General features: G+C 38.7%; 1 protein-coding gene and 1 long non-coding RNA gene across 2 annotated transcripts in view; both read left to right on the top strand.

Annotated features, from left to right (window-relative positions):
• Positions 1-992: 992 nt before the first annotated feature.
• On the top strand, positions 993-4,235 carry sox4a (SRY-box transcription factor 4a). Its single transcript, XM_052584436.1, has one exon. It carries the CDS (start codon positions 1,443-1,445, stop codon positions 2,481-2,483), a length of 1,041 nt encoding a protein of 346 aa, XP_052440396.1. The 5' UTR covers positions 993-1,442; the 3' UTR covers positions 2,484-4,235.
• A 3,208-nt stretch (positions 4,236-7,443) lies between these two features.
• The window catches only part of LOC127978569 (uncharacterized), a 118,272-nt gene continuing 109,653 nt past the window's right edge, over positions 7,444-16,062 (top strand). Inside the window, exon 1 of the long non-coding RNA XR_008158548.1 lies at positions 7,444-7,615. This is a non-coding gene — a long non-coding RNA (uncharacterized LOC127978569). The remainder of the gene's footprint in view (positions 7,616-16,062) is intronic.

The raw sequence follows: 16,062 nt of genomic DNA, 5'->3' as shown, positions 1-16,062 counted from the left end.
GATTACGTAATGCATATTCAGATCTGTTTTATCTAGTTAAACAGTTCTTCAGAGCCGACACTTTCTGTGAGGAATAACAACTAATGCTTTCAGCCTTATTTTGGCTCTACTACGCCATCTAGAGGCATAAACGAGGGCGGAGTCCTGATGCCAAATGCTGTTTTCTTCACCTCTTGCATTTGACTCCTGTGTGACTGCATTCTGGTATCAGCCTCATTTTAGTAGCTAGGAATACACAATTTGGAAGAATGGACTGAAAAATAGGCTATCCATAATATATATATATATATATATATATATATATATATATATATATATATATATATATATATATATATATATATATATATATATATATATATATATATATATATATATATATATATATACTTAGAAATCCGTCAACCAGAGCGCAGTCTACCAACACAAACAAGAACATGCTGCCTTTGAATGGAGAAGCGCGTGGCTTGTGGGCGCGCACTGTCTGTCTTTGTGTATAAATAAATCGCGTGCACGGCTCTGCCTATGTCTAATATTAATGAATGAGCGATTATGATTTTGTTTTAGCGAATTCACATTCTTATCGCAATTAAATGTTGTAAATAATAATTTACAGATGGTTTCTGCAAGTCAAAGCAAACGCTTGATTGAGAAAAGATGGATTTAACAATCCTTGGATTTAATCCGAGTTATCGCTCATAATCGAACATTAGAATTGCTTATCCTAACTTAGGCACCCCTGCCAAATTCTGCCTGCGATCTAGGAAAGGGGGAGTACATAATGCGCCTTTAAAACTAAGTTTGCAGTGTAGATGGAATGAGGTCAGACAGAAAGCTTCTCATTGCACGCGCCGATTATTATTAGATACTATATTCAGCCAATGAATGGCGACGGGGCGTGGCTTTGGCTGAGGATAGGCTAGTGACAGCAGCTGATTGGCTGGATTCTCTTTCCTTTATACCTTCGGAAAAGGATAAATCCTTGTGAGGTGGTTTAGCAGAAGTATTGAAAGTTGTGTAGGGTGATAGGAAGCTCAGAGCATGAAAAAGTGCAGTCGCCTAAACCTACCGCATGGTCGCACGACAAACTATGCTGAAGACACTTGTCCGTTTCCACTGAACGGCTTCAGATACTTCGCGTCCAGAGCGCACTCTGGGTTCGTTTTCAGTCGAACCGGCAGCTGAATGGTAGACTGTTGATTTTGACAACATTGCCGGGACTTGACAGAGCTCCTGACGGGGATATGCGCCTTTGTGGACGGCGTGCTGAACCAAGAGACAGTCAACAGCAGCAACTTTGTTTCCACACTGACTAAATCATATTGTGAAGAAGAAACTCTTAGCGCTCTCCAAGCGTTTCAGGCTGCAGCACGTGTAGGATTTTCGTGCGCAATTAAAAGTTGAGACTGTTGTAGTGAGTGTGCAAGGGCACAGACCTGACTATGGTGGAGCAGACGCACATCAGCAACAACAGCGACGTGCTCCCAGGCGAGTCCACTGATTCTGGGGAGATGGACCTAGACATGGACGCTTCCCCGACTCCCGGCTCTCCAAACTCGGCTGGGGATAAAATGGACATCGCCTGGTGCAAAACCCCATCTGGACACATCAAGAGGCCAATGAACGCCTTCATGGTTTGGTCGCAGATAGAGAGGCGCAAGATTATGGAACAGTCGCCGGACATGCACAACGCAGAGATCTCCAAGAGACTCGGCAAGCGCTGGAAACTTTTGAAAGACAGCGACAAGATCCCCTTCATCCGCGAGGCCGAGCGTCTGCGGCTCAAGCACATGGCAGACTATCCAGACTACAAATACCGACCTCGGAAGAAGGTGAAGTCATCCAGCGGCAAGACTGGGGAGAAGACGGAGCGCGTGAGCGGCAGCCCCGGCGCGAAATCTGCATCCAGAAAGAGCTCGAAAACTCTCAGCAGGACGCACAGAAAGTCCACGGCGCTGGAGCTGACCTCCCACTCCGTCCCTGCAGACCACCACACTCTTTACAAGTCCAGATCCGCCGCCAAACAGATCCCCGAGAAACCAGCAAAGCGCGGGCATGCGTTCGGGGGATGCAGCTCCGATAGCAGCCCGCCCTCTGTCGCCGTGCCGGCCAGCCCCACTCTGAGCAGCTCGGCGGACTCCATTGAGTCGCCGAGCCTCTACGACGACGGGCACGCGAGCGGAAAGGAAGATTTCAAGTACACCCGCGCGCCGTCTCCGACGCCCTCCGCTTCGCACTCGTCCTCCTCGCAGTCGTCCTCATCGGATGAGGAGTTCGAGGACGAGCTGGCGGACCCGAGTCCCGGCTTTGACAGCTTCAGCACCTTTGGCACCGCACCTCTGGACAGAGATTTGGAGTTCAACTTTGAGTCAGGCTCCGGCTCGCACTTTGAGTTCCCCGACTACTGCACCCCAGAGGTGAGCGAGTTGATATTAGGGGACTGGCTCGAATCGACAATATCAAACTTGGTGTTCACTTATTGAGTAGAATGAAGAATGACTGGGGGGCTGCAGAATCCTCCGAGAAGAGTCAGATAACAAGTCAACGACATGATTCCTCGTGTTTATCATGCATCAGATACTGTGGGTTCTCATTATCCACTGACAAGAGTGCAGATGAAAGTGCTTAGCTTGCTCGTTTGGTGCTGGAAGGAGGCGCGCTTTGGACGCAGACGAGGAGGGCATTGCGCGGTGGCGAGTTCACGCTGTGCGCCCTCCTCGACTTTAAAAAGGGACGTTTTTAAACAGAAGACAAGTCTGGTCATATGCTTGTTTCGATGGAGGTACTGAATGGAGATCACGCGAGCGATGATTCCCTTGCTCGCGCTTGAGGTTGTTTACCAGAATCGTGTGTTAGACCAGCATCGCATGCTTTCATTACGATTTAAGGCTGTTGAGAAGCGTAACTGGTGTTGATTCATTGAAACTGAATGGCAGCGCCATATGAGACGCAAAAAAAAAAAAAAATAAAAAATAAAAAAAAAAGAATACACACAATCACCAGCTTTCCTGTCGTCATGACATCAGGATTCAGACGCAACTCAGATGATTCGACTCTTTACACTACAAATCAGGACCAAACTTCATCCGAGGAGCGTTTTGTCTCTCTCTCCTTCTCTCTCTGCCTTTTACTTTTTCATCCTTGTAACTTTTCAGCGCTGGCATTTTTATATCGATGTATTTATAATGGCCAACCATTGCTCCTTTCCTCCCCTCCGTCACTTGTGTTCTAGTCAGTCTGTTGTGTGTATAGGCTACACATGCACATGTCCGTCTGTCTCGCGGAAGGGCTAGACTTGTTTCGTATTATTTAATTGATGACCTCTCACATGGAACGGAGATTAAATGTTTCATTATTTTCTGAGTGTATTTTTGTACAAAATCTATCGAGGGGGTGTCAATCGGTGAATATCGCTGTTTGGATTTCCGATTTTTTAAGCCAGGGGGTTGGGTTGTCTCCAAAATCTGCCCCCTAAACATGTTTACAGTGTCAATCCACAGGCTTCTTAAAGAGACAGTATCTGCATTTCAACGACCAATCGTCATTAGCCTACGATGCGCGCGCTGACTGAGGTTGTGTGTAGCTACAGCAGCGATAGCTGCGATTTATCGCGTCCTTACTGGGGATACTGTACTTTTTGAATACCAATTTCTTTGTGCTTTTATAGTGACACGTTTCGGTTTGAACCACTGGATGGAATTACAGATACGGTCGAAATGCCTATAATTCATGAACAATGAAGTACGTCTTCACTCCATAATTGTACAAGGATATTTAATCTTTTCTACTTGTTGGCTAAATGTAGCTAATTGTTTTAGTATAATATGGCATGGCGAATAGCATTTTGTATTTCTGAATTCAGGTTTATGTAGAGCAGTTGTGTTTAAGGCAGAGGATCAACATGAAGATTTCTATGTACATTGAGTGTAAAATAAGTAAAAGATTGCGTGTCTATGTCTGACGATGATTTATCATGACAGGAACAAGAACATATATCTTTATACATCCCTATGTTTAAGAGTGTTGTTCATGACTTTTAGAATATATAGATATGTTTTATTGTTTCATTTTGTGCAATATGCTGTGTACAATATTGTTTTGTCTTGCCATACCATATCTCAACATTTGAGTAGTGAACTCAAAAGCCAGCCAATTGTGTCAAGTCACTGCCTGTCAGACCTCTGTACAGAACTTTGTCTTTTTCCAAGAAGGAAATAAAATCAGCTGGAACTGAACGTCAGTTGTACGACTCTTTCTCTTCGTATTTATTTATTTTAATAGAATTGTACACTTCACAAAGGTAAAGGATATTTGAGAGCAGTACTGCCCCACAAAGGTAAAACACAGCAACTACGACAACACTGAAACAGAAAATGGCTTCACAAATTTCTGACTGATTCAGTATCACACTCTGATTCACCACAAAGTAGCACACAATAAAAGTTCTTTACTGGCATCAAAGGTTCTCCACAGAACCTTTCCATTCCACAAAAGGTTCATTATAGTGGAAAAAGGTAGTCTAATTATATATATATATATATATATATATATATATATATATATATATATATATATATATATATATATATATATATATATATATATATATATATATATATATTATTTTTTTTTTTTAAGAACCATTTCCCACTATAATGAACCAGTTCTTCACACTAACAAAAAAAAAAAAAAACGGTTCTTAATTTTTTTTCCCCCTTAATGGTTCTTTGGATCACTTTGGATCCTTTATTTTAGAATATAATTTTTGAGTTTTTTGTTTTACCTTTGCACAGCAGAGCAACAAAGAAAAGGTTAAGAGGTCAATATTTGTACCTTATTTACCCCTAAATGGTACATATTAATATTTTAAATGTGTATATTAGTAATTAAAATGTTCAAAATACCTTTTGAAAGCATACAAACCCAGTGCTGCTTTTTTTTTCAGAGATGGTATGGGTACTCAACAAAGTAATTTGTGTATCAGGATTTTGATGCTTTAAAGATATTTTACCCTGAAATAGCTGATGATTAATATTATTTATTACTATATATCACTATATGTGAGACATATGAAGCAATGCATGGCCAAAAGATTGATAGTCAGGCCTACCAAAACCTGGAGTCACAAGAAATAATCACATACTAATAGTACAACACTGTTTCATTCCTTTGGTCTCTGTATTTATTTATTTATTTTTTTTTCACAATAAGACACAGACATGTGTGAATACAGCTATCAGAGACGATCCAGACATTACAAACATGCAATAATCACATTACACGCCTGCAATATGCCATGTTTACATGAGGGGGGAAAAAGAGATCAGATGGTTTGTCCGTGTCATTTTTTAGCATCATCCAACTGATAGCGCAGGGTGTGAACCTAATGCCCTAGTCGAGTGTGAGCATGGATGCACACTGCAGCAAGAGGGTCTAGACATGGGCTCTGTGGGGGAGGAGTGTGAGACAGATGAGATGTCTCTGCCGGGAGGCTACATTGGGGGCGCTCAAGTGGATTGTTCAGCAGGGATGACTGCTGAAACCAATTAATTCCTTCTGGGTGCACTGGTTTGTGTCGGGAATGGGGAGGGGGCTCTCAAAAGATTTTGTGTTAATCTGTTTACATCCCCCAAATGAGAAAAGAGACAGGAAGCCGTTTGAATACCACAGTTGTGCAAAGTTAAGATATGAATGCATCAGTCTGTCAAGCAGGCTTGGATGATGGAGTGTGTTGGTGTGCCGGTTGCAAGACCATGTATCCATGTTTCTTGCAATATACTGACTTGTTATCTGGAGTCATTGACACAGGCAAAGTTTGAAGCTGTGCGCGTGTGTGTGTGTGTGTGTGTGTGTGTATATATATATATATATATATATATATATATATATATATATGCACGTCCTGATTTTGCCAAGTCCGATGTGTTCCTAGGTCAACATATTTTGTTGACCCTGGAACAACATTTTATTCCAAAAATATATTCTTAACCATATCCCTACACCTAAACCTAACCTTAACCATGAGTAATCCCTAAAATCAGAGGAAATGATAGATGAATGACACTGATGTACAAGCACCAAACACTGATTTTAAGCATAAACTTCACAAAATCTATAAACTGGTTCTTCAAATCTGATTGGTTAATCACAATGTTGTTCCAGGGTCAACAATGATGTTGTCCCAGGAACATCTCTCACTTGGTAAAATCAGGTTAGGCATATATATATATATATATATATATATATATATATATATATATATATATATATATATATATATATATATATATATATATATATATATATATATATACATACATATATACATACACACACATAAACAAATCGTATTTACTTTAAATAAAAGGGATAATAAAAATTGCACATTGTTATTATTTTTTTCTTATTATTACTTTTAGTACAGCCCTGATAAACTATTCTACATAACACAAAACTTTTTTTTTCAATATGATCAGTGTTGTTATTATTTTATTATCTTATTATATTATTATCTTATTTTGCCTTCTGAGAAACATGCAAATATCTTCTGTAGCTTTTGAAGTAGAGTAATAAATTAATATTAACCTCCTTATAAAAATAATAAGAGTATGAAGTTTTTTGATGGTTAGGGTTTTTTTTACTCTTTTTTTATCTATTATTTTGTCTTGTGAAATGTGTGAATTTGTCTATTCAGGGCAATACAAAATAATCTTTATTGGAATTTTTTTTTTTTTTTACCATTTTGCAAGGTGAATGTACACAGTGTGTGTGTGTGTGTGTGTGTGTGTTTGTGTGTGTGATTGCATTATATATATATATATATATATATATATAATCCATAAACCTAATTATGTGTTAAATAATCACACACACACACACACACACACACACACACACACTATATAACTTTATAACATTAACAGAAGGCAGCACAGATGGTTCAAATTCGTGCACTTAGCGAGATTAGTAATATTTACACTTATCCATATACTATGGTTGGCACTACAGTCCAATAAGTTGTCATAAATGTATATTTATCTATATATTCACCCTAAGGCAGTTTACTCAAAAACAAAGCCCTCAATGGATTCAGTGACCTTAAGTATATTCATTGATGTAGGCAGAAGGTGAATCATCATATTTCACATCTCCAAATATACTGTTAAGAAAAGATAACAGTGCTCTGTTATCAAATGTATCATCAATAGTAATAATAATAATAATAATAATAATAATAATAATACTAATAACAATTATTATTATTATTATTATTATTATTATTATTATCGTTATTATTATTATTATTATTATTATTATTATTATTATTATTATTATTATTAAATTAATTTAAAAAGCAGACTAATTTCACAAACGTCTGTAGGTGTAATTCCGTTAAGTGTATGGTATTGGACAAGGGGTGGGGTCATGGGTGAAAGGGGCGTGGTCAAGCGAGCTGTCTAGCACGTGCAGACAATGCACTATCATCAATACAAACCAAACATCCGAACGCATGAAAGTTTTGCGCTTTTGGATTATAAGGACTAAACGGGATCAAGCCTCAATGGACTTTCACGTGTTTTAGATAAAACTCTTCGAGGATAACTTCCTGACATAGGTAAACTATTTTGGATTATTTTAGCGGGAGTTTTGCTGCGTCTGCTCTCAAAGTTGAGCACAAAGGGGGAGTGGAGTATTCCTTTGTTCACCATGTTATGAACTTCACTTGGCCACGCAACAATGGGATGAGAAAATAATAACAGAATGGAATATCAGTAACTTACTGGATGACTTTTCATAAACCTGGCCTTATTGGGAATTTTATTTACTCACAATTAACACGAGGAATAATCAACAAATGAACTCACGTAGCCTACATTTTGGTCATATCTGTCTTAAACCGTATAATCATATTTATTCGGGTGTTTAATAATTAGAAATTATGTTATCAATATAGGTTTCGATGAGAATTAGGTTAGCAACAGGTAGTTTTACAGTAAATTTGAGAAGCAGTTCTGATTTATTTATTTATTTTTAATTTTTTTTAGACATTCTGCGATGTATTTCTTTTCATGCTTGTACTTTGATATCTGGAATGATTCCATCCATTTAACTTGTCTCAATAATTAAAATAACAAGGCTATCTATTTTTAGATGTATTTGTTATAATTGAAATATTCTTTAAAGGTTATTATTTTAACATGCATTGCAATTGTAATTTAAATATAAATTATCACAAAGTGAGTTAGATAATCAGAAGGTGCAAATTCAAGTTTAATTGCAGAGCAAATCTCATATTGCTTAATAAAATCTTGAACTTTAAGAGTTTTTTTTAATCCTTCTGCAATGTATTTATACACATCAGGATCATTAAAAAATCACTGTTTGTACAGTACAGTATATGATAATAAATGTGTGTTCTTGGTACTTTCTAAAGTCATAAAAACCATAGGTCGGAATAGATAGCTATTTTAATATTGATGGCACTGGGGCCTGGAAGTGTCACAATGAAAACAAGTTGTCTTGTTTAATAAGAAAAGAGTAATGTGCAATACACAGAGAGCTGCAGTAGCCAGATAACCCTGAGAGAAAGAAAAGAGAAATAAAAGCAAGAGTCAAAAGTGTCCTCATATGTGCCCTAACCACAGGTATAGTTTATAATGATCCACTAATATTTGACAACCACAAATTGGAATATGCATACTTCCATACTATATAGTAGGTAAAATAAGAAATAAAATAAAAATAATATGTGAGAAGAATAGTACAGTATGTCTGAATTTGCCTGAAAAACAACAGGCAAAAAGTACGCTATTGTCCTACTTCTTATGAAATTCTTAAGTGTTCATTCTTTAAACACTGTGGTACAAAGGATGCAAAACCTGTCACTGTGGTGGTATCTTTTAAAAAGGTACTAATATGGATAATTTATGTGCTAATATGTACACTTTAGTTAATAAAATGTACCTTTTGATGGTGCTGCTCCACTGAAAGCTTTTGTAGACTGTACAAAATAATCTATAAAATATACGGTAAAAAAAACGGCAGCTGTGGTTGCAAGAACTATACCGTAAAAAATACGATAACACCGTTTTAGGTTTAACAGTTTTATACTGCAAAATTATGGTAACACTGTTTTAGGTTTACCAGTTTTACCTTAAATTTACAGTTGAATACTGTAATTTAACTGATTTAACTTATTGAGGTACTGAAATCTGTTTTGTACCTTTGTAATACACTGGTAACCACATGCAGGTGGTGATGAGAAAGTCACATGATGGAACAAAGCCCATCACAAGCAGCTTTAAAATAATAAGATGCATAGAAGGTGCACAGTGTCATTCACACAAGAATTAAACACCATCATGGTGAGACTCATTAAACTGAAATATGCAATTAACATTAATTTAACAACATTATATGTAACATACAACCCTAAGAAACATTACAGCTACGAAGAAAAAAATAAGAAGAAACCGTTATTTCAAAGAAAAAACATCAAATTCAAACAAAATTTGAAATGCAACACAGAGAATTCTGGGAACGTTAAATTAAAGTTAACTGGTAAATTTTACAGGAAATTACAATTAACCATTTAACAGGTTTGTATTGTAGCATTTTCAGTTTTTTTTTTTTTACCGTTAAAAATCAGTCGGTGTTTATAGTAAAAAAATATTTTACGGTGTACCTTTTTTGTTTTTCTGAGAATGTATCCCATGAGGCCATGGGAGCGGGTTTGTGAATGGCAGTGAAGCAGCGCAACTGGTATGTCACATGACAATGACAACACGAGTGATGTAGTACTTCTGGATTAAAATCTTACTACACACATTCATATAAATCTGATTTAACAGTAATTACTTATTCAGAAGTTTACCTACTCAGAGTGTATGCGATTTCAGATGCAGCCAAAGTCTCCAAATACTTTTTTCCCCATCATGCACTGCATTTGTTCTCTTAGCAAACTGTTTAGAAGCCGTCTGCCGGGATTTAGTGTTGTGTGTGTGCGAGAGAGAGAGTGCAACAGACATGCTGTATTAATGTATGAATGCTTAGAAAGGTTGCTACAGAGATAGCTGCGTTGCATTGGGATGTTGAAATGTCTTGTTTTGACATGCCTTGTCTTCCATACAAAAAAAAAAAAGAAAATAGAAAAAAGACATTGCAGGCATCAGAAGACAGCACAGCTAATTAGTCACTTTTGTGCGGGAAGCGTGGTGAGATGATGTCACCGGCAGTGAAGTAATTACTACCCATAAATCATAGTGTGTGAGAGGTAGTGGTAAAGAAGCGAATGCTGCTGTTGGCAGCTCTATTGTCTTGAACTCATGAGCCCACTTCTGTCTCCTTAGTGGAAAGGTAAATAGACACCTTCTTGCTCGCAGACGTACTTTACGAAGAGGCAGATGAACCGAAAACGCTTCACCCCCCTCCTCCCCCAACTGTTCCCAGTGCATCTGTTCAGCACAAGGGTCTTTATTTCAGAAATTAATTTCAGATTTCAGAGGTTTTCTGGAGTAAAAGCGCTCCGGCTGCGCCGTGACATCAGGCATCATCCGCAGCATTAATTTTCTTCCCAGCATCGCAGCAGTTGTTTTGGCACCCCCGTATGTTTTTAATAGTTTGGTATCTTAGGGCCTTGTCAAGATCTTGGTGGAGGCCTTTGAAATTAGACTGAGTTTCTGTCAGCGTATGCTTTGATTTACTTTCTCCCCGTCTATCTCTCTCCACGCGGCCAAGAAAGCCTGATGTTTTACTGTCCCGAAACTGAGTGCGAATTTGCTGACGGTGCTAAACCATAGGGATGCGCAGGCTGGGCTCCACAGGCTCTGCCCCGCCGCACCACTTCTGAAGTTCTCCTGTGCTCTCATGTGACAAGCTGTCGGTTTGTGACTGGGAGCAACTGGTATATGTTTGTGTCATGTTTATGTGCGGTTTGAATGCGTACATACACCGAAGGTTAGCTTTGTGTAATGACGTGCGCGTTGATGCTTTGTTCTGCGAGAGTTTGTTATAAATACAGTGTTGTTTTGAAAGTAGGGCTGCCCTGTGTTTCTCACACTTTTCTGTATTTCGAGGGCCCATCTGGTCTCCATATAGGGTTTTCAACGGAGCTGACAGGGTTTTGTGAGCGTGTTGGTCTATTAAATGTATATGTTTATCGTGCAGGGCCTAATTTGGGAGAAAAAGAAAGGAAGCAGTGACTTGAATTGCACGTGAACCTGGTGCTCTAGTCACAGCTCAATGCAAATACAACACAGATGTTTCTGTACTGTACTGTGAAGTCTTCTTTCCTCTCTCTTCCCATCCTATCTCATGCTCTCTCATCAGATAATCCCTTTATGGTTCAGATTGGCACACGATACGCACAGCCTCTTCTTGCCTGTTTTCCATCGCTGCTCCTCACTCACACCCAGACACCTACACATTACTACTGTTTTCTTGAATGTGTTCCTTTGCTATTCCACTTTCCTTATTAGTCGACTCCTGTGGAAAATGTAATTTGAGCTGAATGAGATAAATTTCTATGGTTTGGCACTTTGGCCGTTTTGTAGCCTGCAGGCTTGCAAGACTTCATACTTTTCTTCTCCTTTAGAGTTTCCAGCAATCAATTCAGCTTGAACTGCTGTATTTAATGTCTATATAAACTTTGCAAAATGCATGCTTTGCAGGGCTATATAGATGATTGAATCTAAAATATGAGATGTTAGAGGGTGTGATTTACAGATAAACAGAAAGGAAAAGACTTGCTGAAATTTTCTTTAGGTTCTGTGAGTACCGAGCACATCTGTGAAAGCAATCACTGTATATTGCACTTGAGGATGAAGGTCAATGTCCTGTGACAGTTGGAGATTGGCTTCACTCACTGCGTGTGTGTTTAAGCAGTTCCACATGGTTCAGGGAAGATTGAATAATGCACTAAGGAGACCCAGGCACAGAGAGCCTTTCACATGGTGGAGAGAGACTAAAATTCTTTAATGCAATCTAAACTCACAGTTTACAGTAATCATCGCTGAGTACAGTATTGACAAGGAACTGGGCCGCCTAAACTGGAAGGTGAGAGACATTTTCCCATGAGAAGATTTTAGTTAATGAGCAGTGGTTCGGAAAAGATGAGAAGACTCAGCACTCTGAGGATGATTGTGAGAGTAAGATCTGAAACGAGAGCTTTGAGGTGGGCGGCACAAATGAGAGAGTGGCAGACCTTGGGAACATCTGCCAATGTGCCTGTGAATTATAGCAGATTCATTAGAGCAAGTAGGCGGAGGGTGTTTCTGAGTACTGACAGTTCACAATCCGCAGGAGGTCGCGCCACTAGTGAGGGTGTGGATTGTTTGACACACTTTCCTGACCTCATCCAGTCGACTAGTGTGCTAGGCAGCTTAAAACCAAATGTGCATTATTTCTTTACACTAAAGAAGGTCAAATGGGGTCACAGCATTAGTTTGAGTTATAGCCATTACCTGGTTTGTTGGAAGTGTCCCGGTCGTGACATGCAAAGTCTCTGAGACTCTCTGGCCATTAAGAACCACATATCTGAGACTTATTACTCTTTCAGTTGGGGTCAGTGGAAAATCCTTTTCTTAGGACTTAAGCTATTTCATAAAGACAGTGGTGCAGCCCATAAATGCTCATGCACCAAATACCCCATGTGTGCAGTACATGGCATACAACAACTTGAATGCACATATTCTCCGATGAGTGTGTTTTTAATATCTGAACAGCATCCCCAATGATAAAGAAAAGAAAAGAAAAGAAAAGAAAGAAGAAAAAATGCCTTAATGGGATGGTTCCCTCAAAAAAATCTAAATTCACATATTATACTCACTCTCATGTTGGTCCAAACCCATAAGACTTTGGTTAAAGTGTCCCATTTTGGATTTTTTTAAAATGACCTTTCATGCAGTGTGTAACACAGCTCTAAGCGAATAAAAACATCCTGCAAAGTTTTAAATCTGAAGGTGCACTGTTGATATACAGGTAGTTACTGTCTTTCAAAAGAAAGAGTTGATTCTGAATCACTGAAATGAGTCATTTTTAAAGTGAATCCCAAATCCGAAGTCAACTTGAAATTATAGCATATTGCCCGCCCACTTGTTGGTCTTTTCTTTCATTCTTTGCCACTAGGTGCCACTTTTTGAATGGTAAAAATATCTGTTTCTTCAGTAACGCTGTACACAAAGCAGCACTGCGCTCACATACGCTGCTTTATCAGACATTACTGGTATGATGAAATTAATATGTGCAGGGGTGCACGATAAATATCGGCCGATAATTAATGCGCATCTTGTCAGTAAAGAAGAACTGAAAAACTGCCAAGCCATGCAAATTCATGTTCATTATAACCACTGATTTGCGCAGCTTGTCAGTTAACAATGGCTCTGTGTAGTAACAGCTGCTCTATGGGAAATCATGCATCTGATGGAATTTACTGCTGTTTAGAGTACCGCCTTTTCTGACGAGATGCGCATAACGATCGGCCGATCGTGATCGGAGCAGCCCTATTATATTCAGTAGCTTCTCCTACTTTTCTTAGTGATGTATAGTGCCAGTTTATCAGGAAGTGATGATTTGGTTCTCTTTGACTCTTTGGATGAAAACGGTGCTTGTTTGCAAATGTTTTGTGAGATATTCCAATCGCGCATGAGTTAAATTCGCAACCTTGGATGGAAACCCGGCTAATGAGAGTGTTTTTTGCCATGCAGGCATGTTAAGGTTGTTGGGGACTCCCAAAACCGAAATATGAACATTTTATTCTTCATTGAAACAAAAACTGATATATTTTTAATGAAACCTGAGATGTTTCTGTTATTGAATGTGCTGATTGTAGTTCAAGTTAAATGTCATGTGATGCAACCCCTGAAAAATATAGCGAGATATTCAGAATGTATTTTGTTTGTAAATTATTTTTTCATATTTTTATGTAATGTATAAATAACAGCTACTTAAATAATACAGATGTATACACTCAAATGTGTATAATGTATAAGGTATACTTGGTTACACTACATTTTTTTGTCAGTAAGTGTATATATGCATCTTAAAAATATTATAAAAGATATTCAAAACCTCATGAAACCAACATAATCAACAGATCCCATAATATACTTTAATAGGACTTTCAGTGTGAAATGTCATAAGTTTTATTTATTTTTTTAAATGCCCTGTTTCTCATATGGTGGATGGAAAAATTATGGGTCACATTCAACTGCAGTGTAAAAGTTGCCTTAGCTGCTCTCTTCTCATACAATTAAGAATTTGTATGTGTAAAAGGATGTGCTAAAGCTGTCACTTCCAGCGCTTGTAGTGGTCTGTCAGCGGAGCCTTTTACTTTGGAAATAATGGTCTTAAGCTCTTAGCCTCTAATTCATTAGTGGCACCTAATACCTTCAGTTGCTTCATCAATATTCACTAATTGGTTTTAAAACTTCTCATGGAGTCTGAGCTGGCAGTATTGGATGGAGTTGTTCTTCAGTCGGCTTTAACATTTGTATTCCTAATGCTGCAGTTTTAACGACTTCTCTTAGGATCTGAAGAGTGTCGGTGCCATTTACCCTTTTCACTTGTCTTTTTTAATTAATCCCTTTCTAGCCGTGGTGGGCCAAAGAGAATCCTGTCTCATTAAGTGTCTAAATTCATGTGGCAGACTTGTGCTTTTACAAAAGGTACCAATCAAGGGTGTTAGGGTGGTGCTCCTTTTATTATTAGCAACTAATGCATCACTGTTGGCTTTAGCACGGTGTGTAATGGCCAACTAACAACAGCCCATGTGCTTTGAAGTAAGTGCAGTCATAGCTGATTGCTTAGTTATCTCTTCTTAATCATACGCCACATAGGCCTAATATTGTAAAAAGAGGCCAGCGTAGTTGAAAGTATGGTCTAATTCTCAGGCTGACTCCTACACACATCATAATCTATTGGGCTTAAACGCACAGACACACTTCCACACTTGCAGCTTTGTAATTTAGCAAATGAAGTGTCATTTGGAGGCACAGCCTACAAAACGCTGTTCTGGCCTAAAGACTTTCAGCTTTCAGTCATTCAACATTTCGAGCATGATGTAGTTGTTTAATACTTTTATATTAATGTTCAGAATGACCCCATTATGGTGCAGCAGAAACTAGAAAGAACCGTAGCCATTGTACGATGATAAGTCAGCATTTATTTTCCTACTGGTTTGATATATGGACTAGATGTTTGATGTATGTGCTAGGTGGACATATTCCTCATTAATTCTGAAGGTATTAAAACACAGGCCGCTAGTGAAGTATGATGAAAGTCACCGTGCCCTCTTCCTGCCTGGCGTGCGGATCCTAAAGCCGTCCAGTCTGGGGGTGGAATGCAACTTTTGGCAGCAGTAACAGTGGCCGCCTTTGACGAAACACACCCTGCATCTCGCACAGTTGCATTCCTTTCTAAAATATTTTGGTTCCAGTCAGTTGCCCGTTGTCAAACATGATTATTGATACGCAGCTTTTATTTTCATTTCGTCGCACTCTATACCTCCCTTATTCCCTCAGACGTATGTTATCCATAAGGCAGTGCTCAAGCGGGGAGGTTGCTCATTCCGCAAGCGTCCGCACGAGTAATGATGCCTTGATGTTTTTCTTGGGCACCGACTTTAAACAAAAATACACAACCTTCTGCTCACCTCACACATGCAAGGAAAAGAGCACACCCACCTCCTCTCACTTTAGCACATGCACACTTCTCAGCATGCTGCCGGTTTCATCTACCCCACGCTCATGGGTTTGATGCTAAACGAGGCTTACGTTTCTATCTGGTTCTTTTCCTGTGACAGGTCGTAAAATAATCTGTGACTTAAAAGCACTCCGCTTTCTTCATTTCAGCCTCTCAAAAAGGCCTTGTTTCATGAGATGACTTGGTGGTAAAAGGAGACATCAACAAACATGGCAGCAGCTGAGCCCAGGAGAAATTTTTATTCCTCAGATGTTGCGCTTTCGTAGCTTAAGAGACTTAATGGATTACTCGGTTAAGTATTAACCTTTTCTCAGATGTTTCTTCTAAAATTCCTTAGGAGGAATCAAATGGATGCAAATAATA

This window comes from Carassius gibelio, chromosome B19, assembly GCF_023724105.1.
Source record: "Carassius gibelio isolate Cgi1373 ecotype wild population from Czech Republic chromosome B19, carGib1.2-hapl.c, whole genome shotgun sequence".
Taxonomy (NCBI): Eukaryota; Metazoa; Chordata; class Actinopteri; order Cypriniformes; family Cyprinidae; genus Carassius; species Carassius gibelio.
The sequence above is the reverse complement of the archived record's forward strand: the minus strand, read 5'-3'. Positions and strand labels throughout refer to the sequence as shown.